This window comes from Panicum hallii, chromosome 4 (genome assembly GCF_002211085.1).
Source record: "Panicum hallii strain FIL2 chromosome 4, PHallii_v3.1, whole genome shotgun sequence".
NCBI classification, from domain to species: domain Eukaryota; kingdom Viridiplantae; phylum Streptophyta; class Magnoliopsida; order Poales; family Poaceae; genus Panicum; species Panicum hallii.
Genome location: NC_038045.1, coordinates 48,477,528 through 48,500,833, shown reverse-complemented (window position 1 = coordinate 48,500,833; position 23,306 = coordinate 48,477,528). Strand labels below are relative to the sequence as shown.

General features: G+C 45.4%; 4 protein-coding genes across 5 annotated transcripts; 1 reads left to right on the top strand and 3 right to left on the bottom strand.

The window, feature by feature from the left end:
• Nucleotides 1-199: 199 nt before the first annotated feature.
• Nucleotides 200-4,199, bottom strand: LOC112889093 (ubiquitin-conjugating enzyme E2 34-like). The gene is made up of 9 exons (XM_025955581.1): nt 3,825-4,199; nt 3,656-3,710; nt 2,059-2,097; nt 1,879-1,942; nt 1,651-1,712; nt 1,526-1,565; nt 1,235-1,262; nt 1,012-1,103; nt 200-666 (listed from the first exon to the last, which is right to left on the bottom strand). Exons 1-9 carry the CDS (start codon nt 3,879-3,881, stop codon nt 381-383), a joined length of 723 nt encoding a protein of 240 aa, XP_025811366.1. The 5' UTR covers nt 3,882-4,199; the 3' UTR covers nt 200-380.
• Nucleotides 4,200-9,961: 5,762 nt separating this feature from the next.
• Nucleotides 9,962-12,672, top strand: LOC112888388 (probable pectinesterase/pectinesterase inhibitor 12). Its single transcript, XM_025954598.1, has 2 exons — nt 9,962-11,112; nt 11,777-12,672. The coding sequence occupies exons 1-2, from the start codon at nt 9,972-9,974 to the stop codon at nt 12,460-12,462; spliced, it is 1,827 nt and encodes a 608-aa protein (XP_025810383.1). The 5' UTR covers nt 9,962-9,971; the 3' UTR covers nt 12,463-12,672.
• A 118-nt stretch (nt 12,673-12,790) lies between these two features.
• On the bottom strand, nt 12,791-14,517 carry LOC112888389. 2 transcript variants are annotated; one of them, XM_025954600.1, is made up of 4 exons: nt 14,144-14,517; nt 13,897-14,021; nt 13,575-13,696; nt 12,791-13,065 (listed from the first exon to the last, which is right to left on the bottom strand). In XM_025954600.1, the coding sequence occupies exons 1-3, from the start codon at nt 14,321-14,323 to the stop codon at nt 13,621-13,623; spliced, it is 381 nt and encodes a 126-aa protein (XP_025810385.1). In that variant the 5' UTR covers nt 14,324-14,517; the 3' UTR covers nt 12,791-13,065; nt 13,575-13,620. The 2 variants fall into 2 exon arrangements, with proteins under 2 accessions (XP_025810385.1, XP_025810384.1); XM_025954599.1 differs by lacking the exon at nt 12,791-13,065 and having other exon boundaries at nt 13,363-13,696; nt 14,144-14,515.
• A 7,534-nt stretch (nt 14,518-22,051) lies between these two features.
• On the bottom strand, nt 22,052-23,020 carry LOC112890081. Its single transcript, XM_025956928.1, has 3 exons — nt 22,729-23,020; nt 22,513-22,637; nt 22,052-22,398 (listed from the first exon to the last, which is right to left on the bottom strand). Exons 1-3 carry the CDS (start codon nt 22,966-22,968, stop codon nt 22,293-22,295), a joined length of 471 nt encoding a protein of 156 aa, XP_025812713.1. The 5' UTR covers nt 22,969-23,020; the 3' UTR covers nt 22,052-22,292.
• Nucleotides 23,021-23,306: the final 286 nt, after the last annotated feature.

Sequence of the window (23,306 nt, the reverse complement as noted above, 5' to 3'; positions counted from 1 at the left end):
CAAAGCGTGGCGGTACATACAAATAACAAATCTGCAGATCCAGCAAAAAGTTAGTTCCAGAAAGCCGATGAAGTACCCCAATCTGGGGAAAAATTCAAAAGAGCAAGACCGATTACAAATTTAGGAAGAGGTAATGACTTATCTTTGAAGCTAGCAGACGACTGATAGTGAGGACGCGAGTAAAGCAAGAAAATAAACAGAAGAAAGAAAATGAGCAACCTTCTGATGCTTCTTGTCAAGAGTGAGAATACGGTTCTGCAGATTTACCATCACATGTTTACCAACATGACTCCAAGAGGACATTTGAGTCACACAAACCAATATAAAACTATACAAAATTACGGCCCGGTATCACACTTTCTCATAGTCTTTTATTATTGTCAAAGTTGCATTAGGGGCAAGGCCATCACGGCACCAAAAACTGAAAACATGACCAGAACCATCCAGAAGGGCACCGCCTTCTTCTGGTTCTTCTCGCGACGTGCCTCTGCCACTGGCTGCGCTCTATTGGCCACAACTGGAGCTTGCTGGACTGCAGGAGATGGAGCAGGGGCAGCAGGATTCTCACGGGGCTCTAGTTCTGCGGCGGTGTTCTCCAATTGTTGCTGTTGGTTGTACTTCTCAACGTACTCTGGGAACAGTTTCCTGAAGTGTGGGCAGTTTTTGCTGCAAAGAGAAGCACTTATATTAGTGAGCAGATAGTATGAATTGTAGGACAAATATTAGTGAGCAAATGAACACCACTATCTAAAAGTTAGAAAAACAAATGATGTGATAGTTTAACAATTTTACGTAGGAACTTAACACAGTCAACATGAGTTCCTTGCACTTGGAAAACACAGCATGCTGACAAAATTAAGTTGTTTCTTTCATGTAAAAATATATTTCCTACACAATGCGTTCAGAAGCTAATGCACAATCTGTTTCTGAAGGTTAGTTTGTAAACAATATTTTCAGTTATGTAGAAAGAACACAATCAAAATGAAATAGCATCCAGATAAATGAATCTACCTCTCACAATTGTATGCAAGGGAAGCTTTTGCTAAGCGTTTCTTCTCTGCATCTGAAGTCTTGATGCTTCCAGTTGTCAGAGCATCATCCATCTGAAATTACGAGAATTCAACACATGAGAAATAACATGGTAAACCAAGGGAGTTCTTGCAAGTGAAATGCCCAGCATCGCTTGGAATATGTTGGGCATTTAACCCATATTGACGTGCAAGGAACAACTTACCATGAATGACAAGAGCCCAGTAAGAATGCTGCAGCACAAAATTTTACATGTCAGAATAACAAAGGGAAGAAAATGCAAACGTTTTAAACTGAAAAACATTGACATCCTGATAGTGAATGATCACTGGCAAAAAAAAAGTTGAAATAGTTACACACTACCACAAAGCATTGATTTGACTATCAGTAATTAAAGAGTTTGTACACTGCACAGTAGCTGAAAAAAAATGAAAAGCATGCTATGGGTTCCAAAGACGCATTACACATGTAAAAAGTTAGTTATCAGTATGTGTACCTTGCTACAGACCACATTGGATTCCAAGATTCAGGATGAACTGCAAAGCATAGTAATAATGAGCATTATTCCAGACCTAATGTGATGCCAAAGCAACTATAATCCAGAAACAGTTCAGAACTTACAGTCACTCATTGACAGGCATATTCTTTTGTGTGGAGCAAACCTGCCGCTAGGGGTTGTCATGCTGAACAATGAAACAAGTTCGAAACAGAAACAAAAGAAATAACGTTTTTGTTAATTATCTATACAAATTTTCTAGCTACAGTTTTCCGTCACACCCTAATAAGAAGCACCATGCCATTAAAATGCAAGTCTTTCTCATGTATAAACAACATTGAATGTTTCCGTACCTGATACTTGGAGGTTTAAAAGGATAATCTGGTGGAAATTTAAGTTTCCCGTAGTAATATCCGCCTGCAGGTGGAAAAAATGAAACATGAAAACATCGTTCAGGATTAAGTAATGAATCAAATATCATACAGAGTAGATATTGTAAAAAGATAATGGTATATAGTATGCATGATCTTTACCTTCAAAGGGTGTGCCTTTACTTCCTTCCAGAACATAGTCTGGCATACAAAGTAAAAAAAAAGCACATAAGTTGGTACCAAATATAGCGTTGAAAGTAAGCAAAAAAGATTGGCATTACGTTAAGAATAATATATAGGAGATACAATCTGAGGCACCAAATGGGTTTGGACTATTCAACAAAGTTCCAAATGAGTGAATGCCCTTTGGATATTCTGTTACCACTAATTAAAATAACAAAATATTTTAGAGAAGTCATAATAACTCATAAGTAAAAAACTTAAACATTCCCATGTGTTCTATAGCTAACACATAGTTCGCTATTACTCTTTTCCTTAATGCATATGATGTAAAATGACAAATAAAGACTGTCTTCAGCCTCAGCTATCCAAGAGGTAAGATGTAGGCTATGAGTTGTCAATGGTGCTCAATAGTCATTAATAATTTTGTCCAAGAACCTACAATATCTAATCATCTATTACTATACACACATAATTAGCACAAGCCATCTGTCACATGTTACTGTTGCACTTTATAACTGCACTTATGCCAATGCAAATCCTGATGCTGACCAAAATATATAAATATAAACAAACATATGGGTTCCAGAGCCCTTATACCATAAGTAGAACAAGCAATATTTCACATGACAAGAGGAGACAATGGTGCAGCTAAATCAAATATCCAAATGATTGTTGAACAAATATCTAGCAAATGCATCAAATATGTATTGGACATCAAGCATGCAAGGTGACCAACTCTATGCACATGCCCTTGACCAAAACAAAGCAATGATCTCACACAACAGTTCCCAATTTGAAGAACAATTAAGTCACTGAACTTTCTATACACGTAATGATCAATCCTCAATTCCTCACAACCCCAGGAACATTTGAATCTTGCTAATGTACTTTCTAGAGCTAGTTCGTATAAGTGAACAGTAGGCAGGGACCAAAGCTAAAAATTCTGGAGCATAAGTAGATGGCAAGTAGTAGCCTAGCACCCTATGGGTAAAGACCTTAGCCTGCCATTCCTACTATGAGCTAAAAAGAAAGGTTGAGCTTATATAATGATTTTCAGGGAACCAGCAAAATAATTCAGTTAGGACAAGAACTACCGATTGCCACATACTCATAATCAATTCAACTCACCAACCAGAACCGCTGACATCCCACAATTCAAACTTTAAACCATAAATTGTTATGAGCACATCATGCGCAGAGCAATCAAAAGCAATCAAATGTGTATATATATATATATATATAGAAACATCAAAAACTCAAAAAGTGATTGATACCACAACACAGACCGTATGAAACATGTGTTACACCTACACCATCGCTTCTGACGAAACCAAGTTCAAAAGTGATTGCTACCAGAACATGAACGTATGCGACATGTGTTTCACATACACCATCGCTTCCGACAAAACCAAGCTCAAAAGTGATTGCTACCACAACATGAACGTATGCAACATGCGTTTCACATACACCATCGCTTCCGACAAAAACAAGTGCAATCACAGCCAGTTCACTGCAAACATTAAGGACCGAAAAAGGCGACGAATCTACTGGTAAGGGTCGGGGTGAGGCTACTTACGCCACTCCAAAATGTCGTTGGGCAGCGGGCGAGCCACGATCTGCGGCGGCGGCTCCTGCAACCAGGCCAAACAAATATCAACCGTCAGAAATCGAGCCACGGCACAGCCCAATCGGACCTATCTGCCGCCATCGACCCCAATCCATACCGAATCAAAACGGGAGCTCACCTTGCAGAGCGCGTGGTACTCCTTCTGGAGCCGCTTGAGGCAGCTCTTCTCCGCCATGGTAAAACCCTTCCGCCCGCCCAGACGGCGACCGCGCCCGCCGAAACCCTAGCGGCAGCTCAATTGGGGATCCACAGCTCCGCACGGGGATCCAATCCAATCGAATCAAACCAAATACGGCCTGCCCCGCAGCTAATCGGGAGGGGCCAATCGAGCTAGGGGATCGAATTGGGGGCAGCGCGGGCGCGGATTTGGTGGGATCGGGCGGCGGGAAAGAGAGGGGGATCGAGAGCGGATCGGCGGCCGCGTTCCCCGGGGCGAGGGGAGAAAGCCAAGCCGAGCCAACGGGTGGTGGTCTAATTGGGTGGGGAATTATTTTTTTTTCTTCCCTCGAGCGGATTCTTAATGGCGCGTGATTGCTTGGAGATTCGTGTGGTGCGGCGTAGCTGGTCAGCTGCACGCCGTCGGAGCGGACGCTAGGGCCACGCGGTTTATGCGTAGGTTTTCCGTTTGTTTTTTTCCCCCGTCTCATCTCCTCCGAAAAAGTGTACATTATAACTGAAGAAGTATTATAGCTAGTCTATTTAACCTCACAACTATAAAACAGAATATTGAACATCCTAAACTATTTAAAACTGTCTAAATAATCTTCTAGATGGTTTTGAAGGGTAGTTTTGCTTAGGTGGCATGTTGATATAGGTAAATTTACGTACGTGACATGCATAAATTTATCTACGCAGTAAAATAAAACACTTTGAAACCAAATATTTGTATCTTTTACATTTAATATCTTTACTCTCTCTTTATCTGATGTGGATTACCCACGTATCATTCGTTAAGTAAATATCATATCAGCATCCATGTAAGGTGCCACATCATCAAAACTATCCTTCAAAACTACCTAAGAGGTTATTTAGACGGTTTGGAATAGTTCAGGGTGACTCGGTTTATAGTTTAAGGGGTTAAGTAGACGAATCCCATTACTTCGGGGGTTATGTAGACTTTTTCCCATCTCCTCAATTGAAAGTCCTATGGAACCTGCGACGATTTCATCTGTTGGCTAGTTTTTCTTAAATACAATCACTTTACACATGCATTAGGATGTTTTATAACATCTAATTTTATATAAAGGTGTTCTAAAAATGTTTCGTGAATTATCACTTATTGACGAAATTGATCAATTTGCAGTGACGCCACTTTAACCTACTTATAGGAGGAAATCGCTAATTGTTAAAGTTTTAGTAGATCCAGATACGGTAGTTAAAAAATCCACTTAGACTTTACTCCCCCATTTCAAAATGTAGATCGTTTTGACGTTTCTATATTCATAAATTTTGTTGTACATTTAGATATACATTATATCTAGATATATAGCAAATACTATGAATCTAAAAAAGTTAAAATGATCAATATTTTAAAATGGAGGAAGTAGCTTTTTTATGTAAACAAACACTCTAGCACTGATGAGTTACCATATCTTCTTGATAGCAACTACAACTCATAACAAACTTTCGTCCTCGTATATGTTATTTCAAATTGAGATATAATTATTAACACACGTTACCATCACATAACACATGATTATATTAGCACTGTTTTGTCAAGCTACTTGATCCATTGTAGTTAGCTTTATGCCATGTATGGCATGACCAAGGGTCAAAATACAATAGACGATCATAATAGTTTTAATAATATTGCATACATTTCGTTGTTAGGGTGATAAAGAACACGTAGTTGGTAAGGTTGAAGCGGCAGTTGATATTGGTAACGGCGATTGATGAAGAGAAAGAGAGGTAACCATAAGAAAACTGCTTGGGTGGAGTATGGGTAGAGTATAGGGTATTGGCAGCCAGTCGACGCTTCAATGAGATCTTATCCTTTTATGCATCTGGGTGGTAGTACATAGGGCAGGGCCGCTAGAGTCACGGGAGGAAGAAGAAATTTAGACCAATGTATAATCTTAATTTAGTTATCATCAAATTATAGAAGTCTACATAATAGCCTATGTAATTAATCTATCCATCTATTTTAAAGATATGAAACATGTAGGATACAGTGGATCATAAAGATTACACGATCCAAGTTAAATTCTATTTGGTAGGGATTACACGTTTTTAGAGACAAACTAACTACGATTTCGTGTCTTAGTTTTGATAGATGATGTTCAACAAACATATCGGCCTGAGCTGCTTGATGTTATTTGGAGAGCCCGTAGCAAATGGAACCTTATTGTTGGGCATGTCATGGTTTACAACCTTATATACTTTGGCAAGATATCCAGTGCACATGGGGTGCCTTGTGCACATCTGCACATGGCCCATCCTGGCCATCCAAGGAGCATCCGACGGCAGCTGCAACATTTACACTTTAGCCCCCCCGCATCTGTCCTTGCTGTGCGAATTTATTTTTTGAAAAGGCCCCCACGTTCCTCTTCTCTCCCAAAGACAGGACAGAGCAACGTTCCTTCTCCTGGAAGGAAGATCGTGCCTCTCTCTCGCTGGTACACGGAGACACAGCGATCGCCGTCGCCGCCATCAGCTGCGTCCTCGCCGGACGCCGTCGCCGTCGCCCTTGACGTCGCCCACGCCCTCGCCGGACGCCGCCCCTCCACCAGATGCGCCCTCGCCGGCCGCCGCCGCCACCACAATGCCCTAGCCGCGGTTTCCGGTAGCGCCACCACCTTCGCCCTCGCCGGACGCCGTCGTCGTCGCCGTCGCCGTCACTGTCGCCCTCGCTGTCGTGTTGCCTCCATCGTCGTTGTGGCATGGCAGCACCGACATGCCCTGGTCGTGGTGGCTTGATGGACCTTCTCAACGCCATGGCCGCGCGAAGGGTGGCCGGCCCTGGTGGTTGCAGTCCGGAAGACGTAGCAGTTCCAGATGATGTCATCATTCAAGGCCATGGTCCCTTTGAACCCACGGTGCTTGGTGAAGATGGTGCACCCATGCAGATCGACCTTCCTGTCCATGACCTTGTTGAAGCTCCGCATCATGCTGATTCTTATGAGGGATTGAATACACCTAAAAAGGATCCAATCAGCTCAACATCGGTGAGCAATTTTTCTTCTTGTTCTAATTTATTCATCATTCATAAGTGTCACAAGCTGCACAATTTGATATTAATTCTTTATTTATATTTCTCATTGCAGTCGTCATGGTTTGTACCTTATTGCAAGGATGAGAGACTGAAACCAGCTGTTGGAATGTTATTTGATACTCTTGATGAAGTGGAAGAATTCTACAAGACATATGCACATGAAAGTGGGTTTTCGGTTCGTGTAGGAGCTCAAACCAAGAAGAGTGATGTGGTTGAAAATAAGAGATTTGTGTGCTCGAGGGAAGGTTTCTCAAAGAGATGTGCTGAGCCGAACAAGCAAAAGAAGCACTCAGAGTTAAGATGTGGATGCAATGCACGTATATATGTGAAGCTGAATCAGGAGAACAGGTACTATATTGCTTCTTTTGTTGAGGAGCATAACCATGGTCTAGTTTCACCTAATAAAATTCCTTTTCTTCGATCCAATCGTACAATCAGTCAAAGAGTCAAAACGACCTTGTTCACATGTCACAAAGCTAAGTATTGGTACCTCGCAAGCATACTGACTTTTACAAGTCAGTGATGGTTTTGATAATATTGGTTGCATGAAGAGTGACTTGCAGAATTATTACCGGGGACTTAGGGAGAAAATAAAGAATGCGAATGCTGAAATATTTGTGGCACAAATGGAGAGGAAGAAAGAGGCAAATTCTGCCTTCTTCTATGATTTTATTGTGGATGAGCATGGAAAGTTACTCTACATATTCTGGGCTGATGTTACAAGTAGAAAGAATTATAGTCATTTTGGTGATTTAGTGTCAGTCGATGCAACATATAGCACAAACGAATACAATATGAAATTTGTACCTTTTACCGGCGTGAACCATCATATGCAAAGTGTTTGCTTTGGAGCTGCTTTCATAGTAAATGAGAAGATTGAGTCATATGAGTGGTTGTTTCGTACATTCCTATTGGCAATGGGAGGAAAAGCACCAAGGTTTATCATAACAGATGAAGATGCTAGCATGAAATCAACTATTAGAACTGTTCTACCAAACACAATTCATAGGTTCTGCATGTGGCACCTCTCTTACGTACCCCATGGGCTGTTGTAAAACAAGGAAGCATATGGTACACGCATAATGTGTTCTACATATTTCAACAAGAAGTGATTGCTGCTAGAGATCATTGTTCTGTTCTAGCTACTACACAACAAGATGATGCTAAGTTAGTTCTAATCAATGATGGGTCGGATAGGGATAGAGTGGTTGAGTGGCACACATCAAATAATTTTGGTCGTTGTTCGTGCAAATTATTCAAAAAGATGGGAATTCCATGCCGTCATATTATTTTGACATTAAGAGGTGAAAAGCTATATAAACTACCTACATCTTATATTTTGAACAGATGGAAAGTAAGATGCAAGAGGTAAAAGATATCATATTTTCTATATATTTTCTTTGGTACATCTTACTTGACCATCTTTTTTGGTACATCTTACTTGACCATCTTTTTCTATATGTTATCTTAGGGAGATTGTGTATGATGAGGAAGGCAATCTATTGGACGAAAAGCCCATGGATCTAATTGAAGTTGAAAAAAGAAAAAAGATATCAATGGTGCGAAACAAGTTAGAAGATTTGATTCAAAATGGCAAAGAGTTCAAACGAGGCCATGGATTTTCTAGTTTCAAGTGTGCTGAACATAGAAGGTTCTTTCGGCAACATTGCACTTAGCATGATGCCACAAACACAGGAAGAATATGAGAATTTTGTTGGTAGCAAAATTCTAGAAAAAATAGAAATACATCCGCCAAATGATGTTCGATCAAAGGGGAGATGTAAAAGAATCAAGAAGGCTAAAGAACTGCTAAAGGCTCGCAAAGGAAAGAATGCGAAGAATTTGATGAAGGAACCACTTTAGTAGTTTAATTTGGGGCTGTTTTGTTTTTCTATTTTGTAAGCTGAATGATGATCTTAATTTTAGCTGAATTATAGCTTCTGAATGTTAACTCATTTGACTCATGTGAGTGAGAAGTGAGTTTCAAACATTTGCCTCATTTGACTTCTGAATATTGTCTCAATTAACTTCTATATTTCTGATTTCTTTCTTGCAATGATACAAATTCAGTCATCTATTACAGCATGGTTCTACGCAACTAGTTTTCAGTCATCTATATAGTCTGTACAACCAGTTTCAGTCCTCTATTACAGTATGGTTTCTTTCTTACAATGACACAAATTCAGTCATCATTTACAAGCTTCCCTCACACGTTCATTTTAAAAATCACAAGCTGCTAAAATTACAGTTCAAATCCACCCAAAATTGTTGCCGAAGTTCACTGAAATGCACAAAAGAAAGTCATCTTTGTGAAGCTAGTCCAAGCAGAGGGGGCAGCAAGCTCGACCACCAGCGGTGTGCAGCAAGCTCAACCACCGGCGGTGCATGTGCAGCAAGCTCTTAAGACATCCAATGGGTCTAGCAGCTGGTGGGCAGCAGCCAACACGAGCTGCGGGCGCCGGCCTCCTCGCCGTTCTCTGCTCGTCGTTGGTTCTCAACGTTGTCCTCGTCGCGCACCACCTCTTCTGGCCGGACCGGCTCCAGCTCGGCGGCCGAGGGCGCGGCAGCTGCGAGCTGACCTGGGCGCCGCAGGCCGGTGCCCAGGTGCGACGGCCCTCGCGGCGTCCGAGCGGTGGCGGCGACCGGCGAGTACGGAGGCGCGGCGGGCGAGGACGGAGGCGCTGCGCCCTGTGCAAGCCGTGCGTGATGCCGCGGCGTTTGGTCCAGACGGTGGCGGAGCCCGGGGAAGGAGGTGGCCGGAGAGGGCCCTGGCGGAGGCGCGCCTGGCGACGACGGAGGCGGCGCCCGGCGATGAAGCTGTGCTGGCGCCCGTTGTCCTCGGCCATGTTGTGTCCTGTCTTTGGGAGAGAAGAGGAACGCGGAGGCCTTTTCGAAAAATAAATTCGCACAGCAAGGACAGATGCGGGGGGCTAAAGTGTTAATGTTGCAGCTGCCGTCGGATGCTCCTTGGATGGCCAGGATGGGCCATGTGCAGATGTGCACAAGGCACCCCATGTGCACCAGATATCTTGCCATACACTTTTCATATTTTGGATGTTTTCTCACTCCCACACCACACACTTGACTCGCACTGTATCCACGGCCATGGCGGCCGCGCTCTCGCCGCCGCTCCTCCTCCTCGCGGTCCTCCTCCTGACCACCGCCGGCACAATCCAATGCCACGGGTACAAGCGCCACCACCACCACCAGACCGACGGAACCAGGAGGCCCAACAAGGCTGCCGCCGCGGACGGTAGGCCACCGGCCGACACCGCTCACCACGCCATCTGCCAGAAGACCCCGCACCCGGTCTCCTGCCTCGCGGCCGTGGCCTCGCACCTCGACGCCGTCGCCAGCGCGAGCGCGAAGGCGGCCGAGGCGTCCGCTGTTTCTGTACAGCTCCTCCCGGCGAACGTGCTCTCCGTCGCGCTCGCCTCCCTCCGTGGCGCGGCCTCGGCGCTGTCCTCGCTCTCCCCCGCCGTCTCCACGCTCTCCGCGCCGTCCGCCTCCCCCGCGGGCGCCCCGCTCCGCCGCGGCGCCGCGCAGGACTGCCAGGAGCTCCACGCCGCGTCGCTGTCCTCGCTCTCGCGGTCGGCCTCGCTGCTCGCGGCACCCGGCGAGGGCCTCCCCGCCGTGCGCGCGCACCTCGCGGCCGCGCTCGCCAACAAGGCCACCTGCCTCGACGGGCTCGCCGGCGCGTCGGCCGGCCTGGGGGTGGCCGGCCTCATCGCGTCCCTCGACGACGCGTACGAGCACGTCTCCAACTCGCTCGCCCTCGTCGCCCGGGGCGGCGGCGTGTCGGCCGCCGGCTTCGCGAACGCCGTGGCCAAGGCAGTTCACAACCGGCGGCTGCTCCAGGATGACGACGACGACGGCGACAGCGTGGACGATGACAGCAGCAACAACGGCGACGGTGACCGTGGGAACGCCGACCAGCCGGCGGCCACGGTGATCACGGTGGCCAAGGACGGGACGGGGAACTTCCGGACGGTGGGGGAGGCGGTGGCGGCGGCGCCGAACAACAGCCGGGCGAGGACGGTGATCCGGGTGAAGGCCGGGATGTACGAGGAGAACGTGGAGGTGCCGCCGTACAAGACGAACATCGCCCTCGTCGGCGAGGGCCGCGACACGACGGTCATCACCGGCAGCCGCAGCGCCGCCGGCGGCTGGACCACCTTCCGCACGGCCACCTTCGGTAAATCAAATCAACATCCTAACCACAAGTCCACAACACTTATCTGAACACATTTTACATTTCATTCACCTCGCAAGATGCGAAGCACAAGCATCCCTCGCTAGTCCGTCGTAGCTGCCTGCTGCCAGACCCGGCCGGCAGCTGCATTGCAGACGCCTCGTCGCCTTGCGTCTCTTCGGTGCAGTGCATTTGCATGTCTCGATGCAGGCACACATGCCTGGTCTCGACGTGTCAGTGTGAAGCATGTGGTCTTCAGACTGTCAGACACACAGAGTAGATAATGCGAGTAATATAATTCTAGGGCATGTTTAGTTCCATGGATCATGACCAGATTAGGGATGGGGTCTAAGCCTGACGAAGGATTTAGAATTTTAGATCGATGTGGGAGCAGGGCTGCATGCATGGGATGGGACCAGGATCCAGAGGTTTGAGTCGGATGTTTCTCCTAACTGATCACGTGATACGAGACGCTCATGGCCATGGAGACCTCGCCAATTCGACAAGGAGTCGCTGACAAAACTGCTCCCCTTTTGGCCATGTCCAGGAGCGCCGCTGGCGCAGGCACCGACGGGGAGTGACACCAGTGCTCCACGCCATGCCATCGTGCTCGCTGATCGCCACTGGCCGAACTAACGCCAAAACTACGCGCATGTGATCCTGGCAGGCGTCTCCGGCGAGGGCTTCCTGGCGCGCGACGTCACGTTCCGCAACACGGCGGGCGCGGGCGCGGGCCAGGCGGTGGCGCTGCGCGTGAACGCGGACCTGGCCGCCACGTACCGGTGCGGCGTGGAGGCGCACCAGGACGCGCTGTACGCGCACTCGTTCCGCCAGTTCTACCGCGAGTGCGCCGTCTCCGGCACCGTCGACGTCGTCTTCGGCGACGCCGCTGCCGTGCTGCAGGGCTGCGCGCTCCTTGCCAGGGCGCCGCTGCCCGGCCAGTCCGTCGTGCTCACCGCGCAGGGCCGGGGCGACCCCAACGAGGACACCGGCATCGCCGTGCACAACTGCACGGTCGCGGCGGCGGCGCCCCTGCCCGCCGGCACGCGCACGTTCCTGGGCCGGCCGTGGGGCGCGTACGCGCGCGCCGCGGTGATGGACTCCTACCTGGGCCAGATCGTGGACCGGGAAGGGTGGGCCGAGTGGCCCGGCGCCGAGCCCGGCCGCGGGGACACCGTGTTCTTCGGCGAGTACGGGAACGGCGGGCCGGGCGCGGACACGGAGGGGCGCGTGAGCTGGGCCGGCGTGCGCCAGATGGACTACGACGAGGCGGCCCAGTTCGCCGTCGAGAACTTCATCTACGGCGACGAGTGGCTCGGCGCCACCTCCTTCCCCTACGACGACGACGTCTGAATTAACCTTGCTGTGTAAAATCTCAAGAACGCAACTGTTAATTACAAGTTACTGTGTACCTTATGCTTACCCATCAGGGGTCAGTAAGTTTTGCTTGTGTTTCAGTGCAGTGGAAATGTGGAATTGGAATGGCTTCCTGTTCTGATCTGGAATGTTTTGTTCTGTTGGAGAGCATCTCTCATTCTGAATTGTAAATTTTCCTTTTTCATTCATGCCCTGTTCTGTTTGCCGCTTATGATTCCCATGGGATAGGAAATGATTGTTTCGTGAAACTACGCATTCAGGAAACCCCTGTTTGGAGCAAGTGAAAACTTTCTGAACCCTAGAGGAGCTGAAAACTGTGTACTCTTGAAATTCTATCTTCCAAACTGGATTTAATTATATGTTCATACATAATTACCCTTAATTTCAACGACTAACCAATGGAATCGCGACAAACTCTAGAAACTCTAGTCTTTGCTAAAGCCAAAAAGACTTTCTTCTTGAGCCTGATAATTGATGCTGACAAGGTATGAAAGGATAAGGAGATGGCCCGCCGATGTCTCCAACGATGTCGACATTCACAACGCCTCCAGCTTCAGACTCACATGGCCCCATGAGGGTCTGGCATTAACAAAGGACAGAAATATTCTGGTCATCAACCGACACCAGAAACCTTTCTTTCAAGTAATTTATTTCCTGTTGGCGTGTTTCCAACTTCCCAAAGATTAGCAGCAAATGCTGTTGCCGGCTGAAGCCTGAAACGCATTGCTACAATGTGCTATTCACAGTCAGATGAGCAACAGAGGTCAAATATTGCAGTGAACCGCAACTGTATTCCTGCAATCCAATAAACTTGTTGCATATGGCATTCCCTGATCAGATATTAGATCTCATTTTCTCATTTCTACACACATGAAGTTATGCTATAAACATTGTCATCCTTGCAGAAAGTGATTCTGTAAAGCGAGTCTGCTTCAGCAGTACACTGAGAACAATATAATTTTTTTTCTTTTTATGTGAAACCCAAAGCTATGGACAGAATCTGACGAACTAATATCAGTAACTAAGTCCAACACCTTGCATACACGCACTTATTCTTGCATAACATCATTTTACATAATTATGCTCACATGATTAGTTTCACGCTCAGAGCTGCCTCTTCTGATCACCCTTAAGCTAAAGAACATCAACGTCCTCGAAAACCTGAAGAGTCGCCAGCTGGATGAAATCAGTGACCTGAACTCCCACGGGCCTACAGTATCAGAAATCACAGCATAAGGAGGATTTTTTTTCCCTGAAGAAACCGGCAGGAGTTCTTCCAATCATGTTATTACAGAACAGTAGAACAAAGATGCAAAATATTTGCATCAGAGATCACCCGTTTCTCAACCTTGCCAGTTGCCAACACACCGAGAACCAATATGCAGAATATTCAGAAATTCAGATGCTCACCATGGGAAGCAGGCCTTCTCCGGCAACCTTATTCCTAGCCTGGGCCCTTCGTCATACCCTTCGCAGATCATCTCCCCGTTCTCATCTCTGTAGCAGAGGATCCCTCTGAATTGATCCTCAAATACCTACCAGTTACAAGACCAGATTAGAACAAGATCAAGCCACTGCGCACACTTTCTTTATCATGTATTCCTGCATGCGAATGAAGAACTGCTGATCATGTTCTACTCCATGTGTATGTGCCTACCTTGTTGTTGTCTGTCGCAGGAGTTAAGGAGAGGTGTGATGAAGAAGAAGAACTGCTGCCATGTGCAGAGGTGCTGAACCTGAAGGCTGCCTTCCTTGTGCCAGACCTTGGGCTGATCATGGCCATGGAGGAGGAGGAGGTGGAAGAAGGGTGATGATGGCAAGGCATCCTGGCTGCCATTTTGGTTTCTGGTGAAAAAAAAGCAAGGTGTCCCTACCCCAAACTACAAATGGGGACTCCTGCCCTCCACTAGGCTGAGAAGTATACATATATAGGAGATGGACATGGCAGCATTCTACTTCCATTTAAACTATATTTCAAAGACTCAAACAAGGAAGGTGTTGGTACTTGGCAGCACATCGTTGCTGATGGAAGAGGAGCAGGGTGGGTGTGGAAGGCCAAAGCTGCCAATGGTTTTGGTTGCCGCACGCCATCTCTTGCCTCGTTGGGCTCGGCGGGCCCGGCCATTACCTCACAAACATTATCGCCACAGTTGTTGATTGATAATGGAGTACTGTATTCCTTAATCGAACGCCAATGGCTTTGTGACTAGGCTTATCTCGTGACGTCGAGGACTTGTTAAAGAATTGCATGTACACACCAATTACCAACAGGGTAACGGTCAAAAACTGGTGGCCATCTTCTTGTCTGAGAGGACAAGCTGTTTTCACTTTTTTTTTGGGAAGACAAGTTGTTTTCATTGTTATACTTATATTGGTAATCCTATTTGTTATACCCATACATAAAAAATGGTACTGTTCCTATTTGCACTGCCGCTTTCAATGAGTAATTCCTCTAGAGCGCTACATCAATAGGCACAATAAGTCATGACTGATTTGACTGACCAATGGACGTTCGAGAACAGCAGGCATAATTGGAACTAATTCGATTAGTTGGCCTCCATAATTTTCATGGCATGGTCTTAACATTTCAGGGTCTCATGATATGACATGCATGCTTTTCCCCATCTTTCCCTAGTCATTTTTTTTTACTCTTTGCTTTCTTGCCAACAAATTACTCGGCAATGCTCTTGCCTCCTTTTTTCCAAAAAAAGAGGGGATTCTGTTGGTTTTTGAACAGACCGGTGCATACATTGTTAGTTTTTTTCTTGCTGAAAACATTCACAGTTTCAAACAGCCAGTCACTCTTGACCGGAGGAGAATAAGGTATATGCACGGTAATATAACTATTATTATTATTTTTTTTGCGTTTAGGTTCCTTACGCGGAAGGTTCTCGTATTTATATCTTTTAGGAGAAGAAGCTAGTATACATATCTTTTGCGTTTAGGTTTCTTATGGGAGAAGAAGCAGCTCTCTCTACCAGGCGATCAAGGTAATTATGATCCTTCTGTTTAGTTACTTGAACAGTGATGGTTGCTTACATAACAGTTAAAATACATGCACAGCACTCGAATTGATCGATGATTTCTTAGATATCTCAGTCATTGCTTGTCCGGAAACTATTCATCTTGGAAGAACCTTGCTAATGATCCATCTGAATCCAACTACATTACCTAGATGATAGTAGCAGATAATACATGACAGTACACAGGATCTGAGTTATGCAAGCTTAGTGCACTGTCCACATTCGAGCCATGCAGTAGCCATCCTTGTTGGGCATGGAATAGTTGGAAAGCATATATGGTGCTAGAAATGCGCATGATTTATATCTCCTTTATTGAAAAAAAAAGTTATGGTATTGTGCTTGACTTAGCAATAATCACAGAGTTAACAGTCAAAGTGAAGCTGTCTAACACTTCTGCTCAGTAGATAGCTCTATCCTCTATTCTTAGTGCTATTAATATAAATGAACCTGGAGCATTTGATTGACAGTTTCCTCATATTGTTTCATTTACTTTCCTCATATGGAACACCTGGAGCATTTGATTGATAGTTTTCACTACCTGGAAGGTAAAAGGAACGATCATGACAATACCCTTCTTAAACACTATTGTTCTCTTTTGCAAGGAGCTCTAGATCCTCAATGTATATCATAGCGCAAGAGCTATATTAAGCATATATATGGCCTCAGTATCAGGAAATTTAAATGGTGGTAACCTGTTACATTATTTGGATTAAGGCAATCAGTGTTCATTTGTCTCTAATTTTTTGAGGGCACATTTGTCTCTAATTTGAATTGGGTGGATATCTACTGTCAAGCTGTGCTACTAACTTGACATATTTCATAAGCAGTTTCTCGATCCTCATTATTTAGAAATTCTAGCATATAAATCAACACGATTCCTGCAGGCAAGGGAGAGCATGAATATTTAGCATGACAAAAAACTTTAGACTCTGCCGAACATAGAGTAATTAGAGTGCCAAACTGGACAAGACCATGTCCTCCATAACAACTGCAATCATTCATCATTGTTTCTTTTCCTCTACAACATCCTCAGCCATTAATTGGAATGCACGGTGATTCCAGATTTTTGTGGTGCTGCTCTACTAATTTTAATTCTTTCTGAATAGAAAATTTCAGCAAGTTATTGGTCTCGTGGAAAATTCCTTGGTAGTGTGTAACCTTTGATATTGAGACACTGCCATTATTCACCACCATCTATGTTGAGCTGAAGAAAGGATTGGACCAACTTCCAGGCTTTCAGCTCATGTGCTTTCAGAAGCTATCAAGATCAATGTCACCATGTCAGAAGAAATATATAATGTCCAGAAATTATGGTGAGCTTGCACTCTGTTTTCAAATCAATCTCATGCACGACTCCGCATTTGTGCTGTTTGAAGTGACAAAGCGAATCACTGCTCCTGAACTTTTTCCCATGTGCTGCACTATATGACTCCTATCCGTAGCCTAACAGAATGTTTGTGTTCAATGCATGTCACATTTCCACCCTATTTATATATATGCCTCCGATCCGTCTGCAATAGGCCATCCAACCCAGACGGCTTCTTTACCAATTGTTCCTCCCTTCTTGTTCTTGTGATTTTCCAAAGGCTTTGGTCGTGGGAGCGTCTCTGTGCTCCACGCGATGAATGCATGAACTGCACGCGATTAATTGTGTGGCTTGCTTGATCAGACTCTCAGAGCTTTGCATATTTGTACCTTCCTTCTCTTGTGTGCGTTTATCATATTGTGATTCAACTACTAAAAGGATTTTCATGGTGCATTTCATTGCACTTGCAAGGCACGTTGCTGTTGTTAATCTAATTTGAGCTTGAAATGGAGGAATCCATATATATGTTGTAGTGTGTGTATCCTAGTGTGACTAGTACAAAGCCACCAGCCATACCTGTACGTTGCGAGTTACTACTAGCAATGTACAAATTGTCCACTTATATATTCATCCCTACTTGTTTTCAGATTTTCCAACGGCTCTGGCCGTGTATTGCTGGTGCTGGGAATTTCGATCGGTTGGATCCTCACAATGGAGCATATGGGTGATCCGTGTGATGAACAAAGGAACGCCTTCGGAATGCGTGGCCCTGGGCAATCAGATATGGCTAATCTGTCGCCTCTTTCTTGGAGGCATTTATAAGTGCACCGGATGATCTCGAATACTAGCTAATGGTTGGGGTGGAAACCAGGTCCAGCGGTTTGAGTTTTACCTTGGATAACTAATTTCCCAAGCTATCGGTTTGGTTTAGTTTCTTTTTTCACACAGTCTGGCTTGGTTTGGTTTGAACTCGTGGATTGGAACTGGATTGTAGCAGATGTTGTTTGGAAGTGAGCTTGCGAAGTGGTTTACCAACAAAACAACATGTCTTATTTGGTATTGAAAGGATCCCTTGATCGTCTAGGTGCGGGAGATGGGGTGGTCCTTGAGGACGATGCTGACGTCGCCGGAAAGGTCGACGGCCACCGAGCTCGATCTCGTCCTTGACGGCAAGCCTACTGTGATTACTCACGATCTAGCCAGAAAGAGACCTGCTCCTGAACTTTTTGCCATGTGCTGCACTACATGACTCCGATCCGTAGCCTAACATAATGTTTGTGTTCAATGCATGTCACATCTCCACCCTATTTATATATGACTCTGATCTGTCTGCAACAGGTCATCGTCCAACCCAAGCGGCTTCTTTACCATCGCCGCCAAAGCTCTCAACCGGATCCACACACGACGAAGTATCATGCATGGTGCTAGCTCTGTGCGATCAACACACGAAGTGCTTGCTTGGAATGCGTGGCACCCGGGAATCAGACATCGCGACACCGGAAGCTTGCTCAGCTGTGTGTGAGCTACCTTGTGCGGAGGGCTGCCGCTGGGGCACGATGAGCTCGTGACCTGGTTCTATCTGTAGATAATTTGGTCTACAGAAGTCTGAGGGTGGTGAGTCGACATGTTATGTTCCTGGTAGCCTGAACCTGATCTGTGTTAGACATGGAGCTGCTGGAGAGGAGCAAGACTGGGATTAGCAAGGTACTGGGGAAGGGAAGCAAGAGGGAAGCAAGAGGTGTTGGCGCGTGTAGCTTTCAGATCTTCAGTGGACTGCACAAGTTTTTCTTTTTCGCCGATGATGAACTTTGAACTGTTTCTTATGACTACGAGATTCCTGTATTCGCACAGAATATTGTATTTCTTCTTCTCCAAATAAAGTTTTACGAATTAGAATGGCTGGGCGGTGGAGTTGCTGCAAAGCCTAAATACAATCTTTGCCAAAGTCCAGAGAGGCTTTATTTTCTTCTTTGAGCTGATTATGGAACTCACATGGAAAAGTGGATAGAGTTGTTGCAATATAGACACTTGCTTCCTACGTCCACTACAAGTTACTTGCACCTATGCAGGCAGCAAATTTAACATGAAAATTGCTATTCAATAACCGATATAAGATCAGAAAACTGACCAGAAGTCCAGAATAAAAGTATAAAATTGGCCAAGAGCAAGCCTACTACGACATATTTTCAAGCAAACCTTCACTGAAATTATGAAAAAAAATCTATTTTCTTTGCCAACCCAAAAGGAAAAGAATCTACATGGCCGATGTTCCCATGGAGAATGCAATAGTTATGAACATGTGGGAAATAAAACTAATTTCGCACAAAACGAGGGAGGAAATTTAGATTATAAATAAGTGCATAGCTTTTTTAGATAATGATATAAGTTCATAGCTTGAAGGGTGGTAATCAATAATTCAAGGGAACATATAAGTTGGATTAAAAAAAATTCAACATGCCAATTATAAGCAATCGCAAGAGAGTTGTACAACAATCTGATTGCTGAAATTCGGTGCTTTGTAGATAGGTCATAAATGGTTTCATCCAAGGGTGCCTGTGCTGTTGTGCATAATGCAGATGCAGTCCATAATCATGCTGCCTGATGTCATTAGTTTTCTGAATAAACGTTGAGTTTTTTGTTACCCTCTCCATGGCTACTCAACTCAAGTCAAGCAACTAATCCGATCTCTCTTCTCTCTTTTGTATGCAAAGCCAACCAAAAGTGATGTACAGGTGTGACGAAATATCTTCACCTGGAGGCTGGAGCACCTTTCAGAGTCTGTGTATCTTTAATAGGCCCATATGTCTGCAAGGGAGACTGGCGAGCACCTTGGTGTATTGCAAAGCCGATCCTACAGTGTATGAGCTATTGCTTACCAGTGGTAAGCCAGACCTGCACCTGAACACTTGTTGTCATGCATGTGCTGCACCATGACTCCATAGCCTAGCAGATTGCTAGTGCTCGCTGCATGTCACAATTCCACCCTATTTATCATGCACCCCCCTTGTTTGTTTCCTCCAAACTTCTGTCCGGTTTCCAATAGTTCATCCCTTCTTGTTTTTTTTTTTAGATTTTTTGTAAGGCTTGGCCGTACGGGAAGGTGCTCGTAGGTATAGATTGATAGGAAACTAGGAATAATATGTTTATTGCTCAGCGGTCTCCCAGTCCCAGTTCCAGTCGGCCTCTTTCCCGCCATTGCAGGAGCTTTCTTGCGGTGGATGTGGATCCACACCATGAAGCACCCGGATGTTCCATGAGATGTCTGATGAACGCATGAGCTGCTGCTCCGGAATGCGCGGCATTGGGAAACGGCTCGACACAACCTTTTCTCGATGACTCGCGATGACTCGACACAAAGGAACTCAAGTGGAAAAATAGATATAGCTGTTGGGTCAAGGTTACACAGCAATGCAACACATATCCTTCCTTCCTATGTTCACTACAAGCTAATTCAACCTGTGTAGCCCAGCAATTTTAACACCAAAGCTGCTATCAAAAAATGGTATAAGATCAGAAAGCTGACAAAAAATTCAGAATAAAATAATAAAATGGTAAAAAGCAAAGGATCAAAATTTCTATTTTCTTGTCCCAACAAAAAAAACATCTACATGCCCACTGTACCCATGGAGAACACAATAGCTATGAACTTGTTTGAAATGAAACCAATTTGGCATGAAATGAGGTAGGAGATTTGGATTGTTTGTAAGTAAATAGCGTGAAGGGTGATGTTCAAGGGAACACCGTTGGATTAAAAATGAATTTTTTTTCAAAACGCCAATTATAAGTAACCACAAAAGAATCATACAACCAATCTGACTGCTGAAATTCAGTGCGTTGTAGGTAGTCTTAAGTCTCAAACGGCTTCGTATACAAGGGTGCTTGTGCTGTTGTGCAGAATGCAGTCCATTATCGTGCTGCCTGATGTCACTGGTTTCCTGAACAAACAGGAAAACAATTTTTGTTACCCATGGCTACTCAACTCAAGACAAGCAACAAATCTGATCTCTCTTATCCCTTTCATATGCAAAGCCGAGCAAAGTGATGTACATGTCTGATGAAATAACTTCAACTGGAGTCTCGAGCACCTTTCACAGTTTGTGTACCTCTAATGGGCCCACATGTCTTCAAGGGAGACTGGTGAGATGGGCCCACATATTTATCCTGTAGTGTAACAACAAGTAATGTGACTACTGACGAGTACAACCACTTAGGTGTTGCATAGCCGATCCTATCGTGTGTGAGTTACTGCTTACCAATGGCCAGCCATACCTGCTGCTGAAAACTTCTTGTCATGCATGTGCTGCCCCATGGCTCCACAGCCTAACAAATTGGTAGTGCTCACCGGACGCCAAGCTGCCACCCTATTTATACAAACAAATCCTTATTTGTCTCCCCTCCAAACTTCTCCCTCGCGTCCAATAGTTCATCCACTTCCTGTTTTTTGAGATTTTCCGAAGGTTTCGAGAGTGCCATTTCTACATGGGAGTGTGCGTCTTTTTTCGCTCAGCGAAGTTCCAGTTCCAGCCGGCTTCTTTGCCGTCGTTGCCGGAGCTTTTCACCGGTGGATCCACACCATGTGATGACTGATTGAAAGTATGAGCTGCGGTTTCGGAATGCGCGGCATTGGGAAGACAGACGCGACCAAAGCTGGTTGTCCTAGGAAACTGCAGCCGCAGCCAACAGGTGGCTCGGGACCGCATTGCGCCTTCTTCCCCTGAGGCAAGGCTTCCAAGATCTCTAATCCTGGTGTGTGTAGTCTTGGGTGTGTTCATGCGGATGCTCAAGGGGTGGCTGTCAGTGACAAGTGCCTAGGCTCGTTGCTAAAGCCCAAAGGCCAAGAGACTCTTCTTTAAGCTGATAGTTGACGCTGACAAGGAAGGACTTCAAGGATGATGCGTGTGCAGGTGCCTCAACTGATGTCGACATGCACAAAGGCCCCCGAAGCTTCATGAGACATGAGAGAGCTGCATTAACAATGTACTGCAGTATATTGACCGTTTCAAATGATTTCTTTTTTTTGTGTGGGAATTTCCATGGTTTAGCGGTGTTATTGCTGGCTAAGATGATCTGCAACTCTCTCATGTGTCCGTGCCCTGATCATCCAGATCTCTTTTGAATTGTTTACTTTTTGTGTGCATTTCCATGCTTTAGAGATGTAGGAAGTTCACCTCTTTTGCTCTGCAACTCTCTCATCCTTGCAGGAAGTGCTTCCATTTCATAAGTGTTAAGAACAGTATTTCTGAAGAAACGCAGTGCTATTGCAGATAAATAAACCAAACTATACATGTTCAGAGTCTATGGTGCTAATGCAATGCTATCTCTAAATACACGGCTTCAAATTCAATTCCCAGCTCCATCCCCTTTGAACTAGAGGGGAATGGAACAGGAGGAGCCATATAAGCAACCAAGTGCTACACCTTTGCAGTTATTCTTACACATCACTCTAGACAACTATGCTTACATGATCAGCTCCATGTTCACAGCTGGCTCTTCTGACCACTCTTGAGCTGGAGAGCTTCGGAGTCCTCGAAGACAGGGAGCGTCGCAAGCTGGATGAAATCAGTGACCTGAACTCCCACAGGCCTACAATTTCACAACATAAGAACAACAGAATTTCTGATCAGACAACACCTTGTTTCAGCCATGCCAACATACCAAGTATGAAGATGAAAGAATGTTCAGAATTCAGATGGATACCATGGGAAGCAGGCCTTCTCTGGCAACCGCATCCCAAGCCTGGGGCCTTCGTCGTACCCTTCGCAGACAATCTCCCCCTTCTCATCTCTGTAGCACACTACCCCTCTCAATTGGTCTTCAAAAACCTATCAATTTGTGTAGAAAACAAATCAGAACAACCAAACTAGAGCCCCTAGCTGCATACCTCCTTGATCCTGTTCTACTCCATGTACCTACCTTGTTGTTGTCTGTTGCAGCAGCAAAGGAGAGGTGTGATGGAGAGCCACTGCCATGAGCAGAGGTGCTGAGCCTTAAGGCTGGCCTCCTTATGCCAAGCCTTGGGCTGATCATGGCCATGGTGGAGGAAGGATGGAGATACCATGAGCTCCTGACTGCCATTGATCTGGGCTCTGCTGAGAAGAAAGGTGTTGGGACCTCCACTATGCTGAAAGGAGTGCATTTATAGGAAATGGACATGGTAGAGGAAGATCCATTAATTCATTGCATGGCTCAATAAGGAATGTGTTACTTGTAAGTGCAATGAAAGTGTATTTTCGTTTAGGCCTCAGCCCTTTGCGCTCGGAAAGCTACTGGTTTTTTGTCGCCGCATGCCATGTCTTGCCTCGTCGCGTTTGGTGGGCCCCGGCCATGACCTCTCAAACATTATCATCATATTATGTTAATACTTTTTTTCCCTAATCGACCAGGCACCAATGACCACTTGGTTATCCTATCTGGTGACCTGGACTCAGTAAACAATTGCTTGGCCATCCAATTTTTCAACGGGCAATGATCTAAGCAAAGGGTATGGCAAA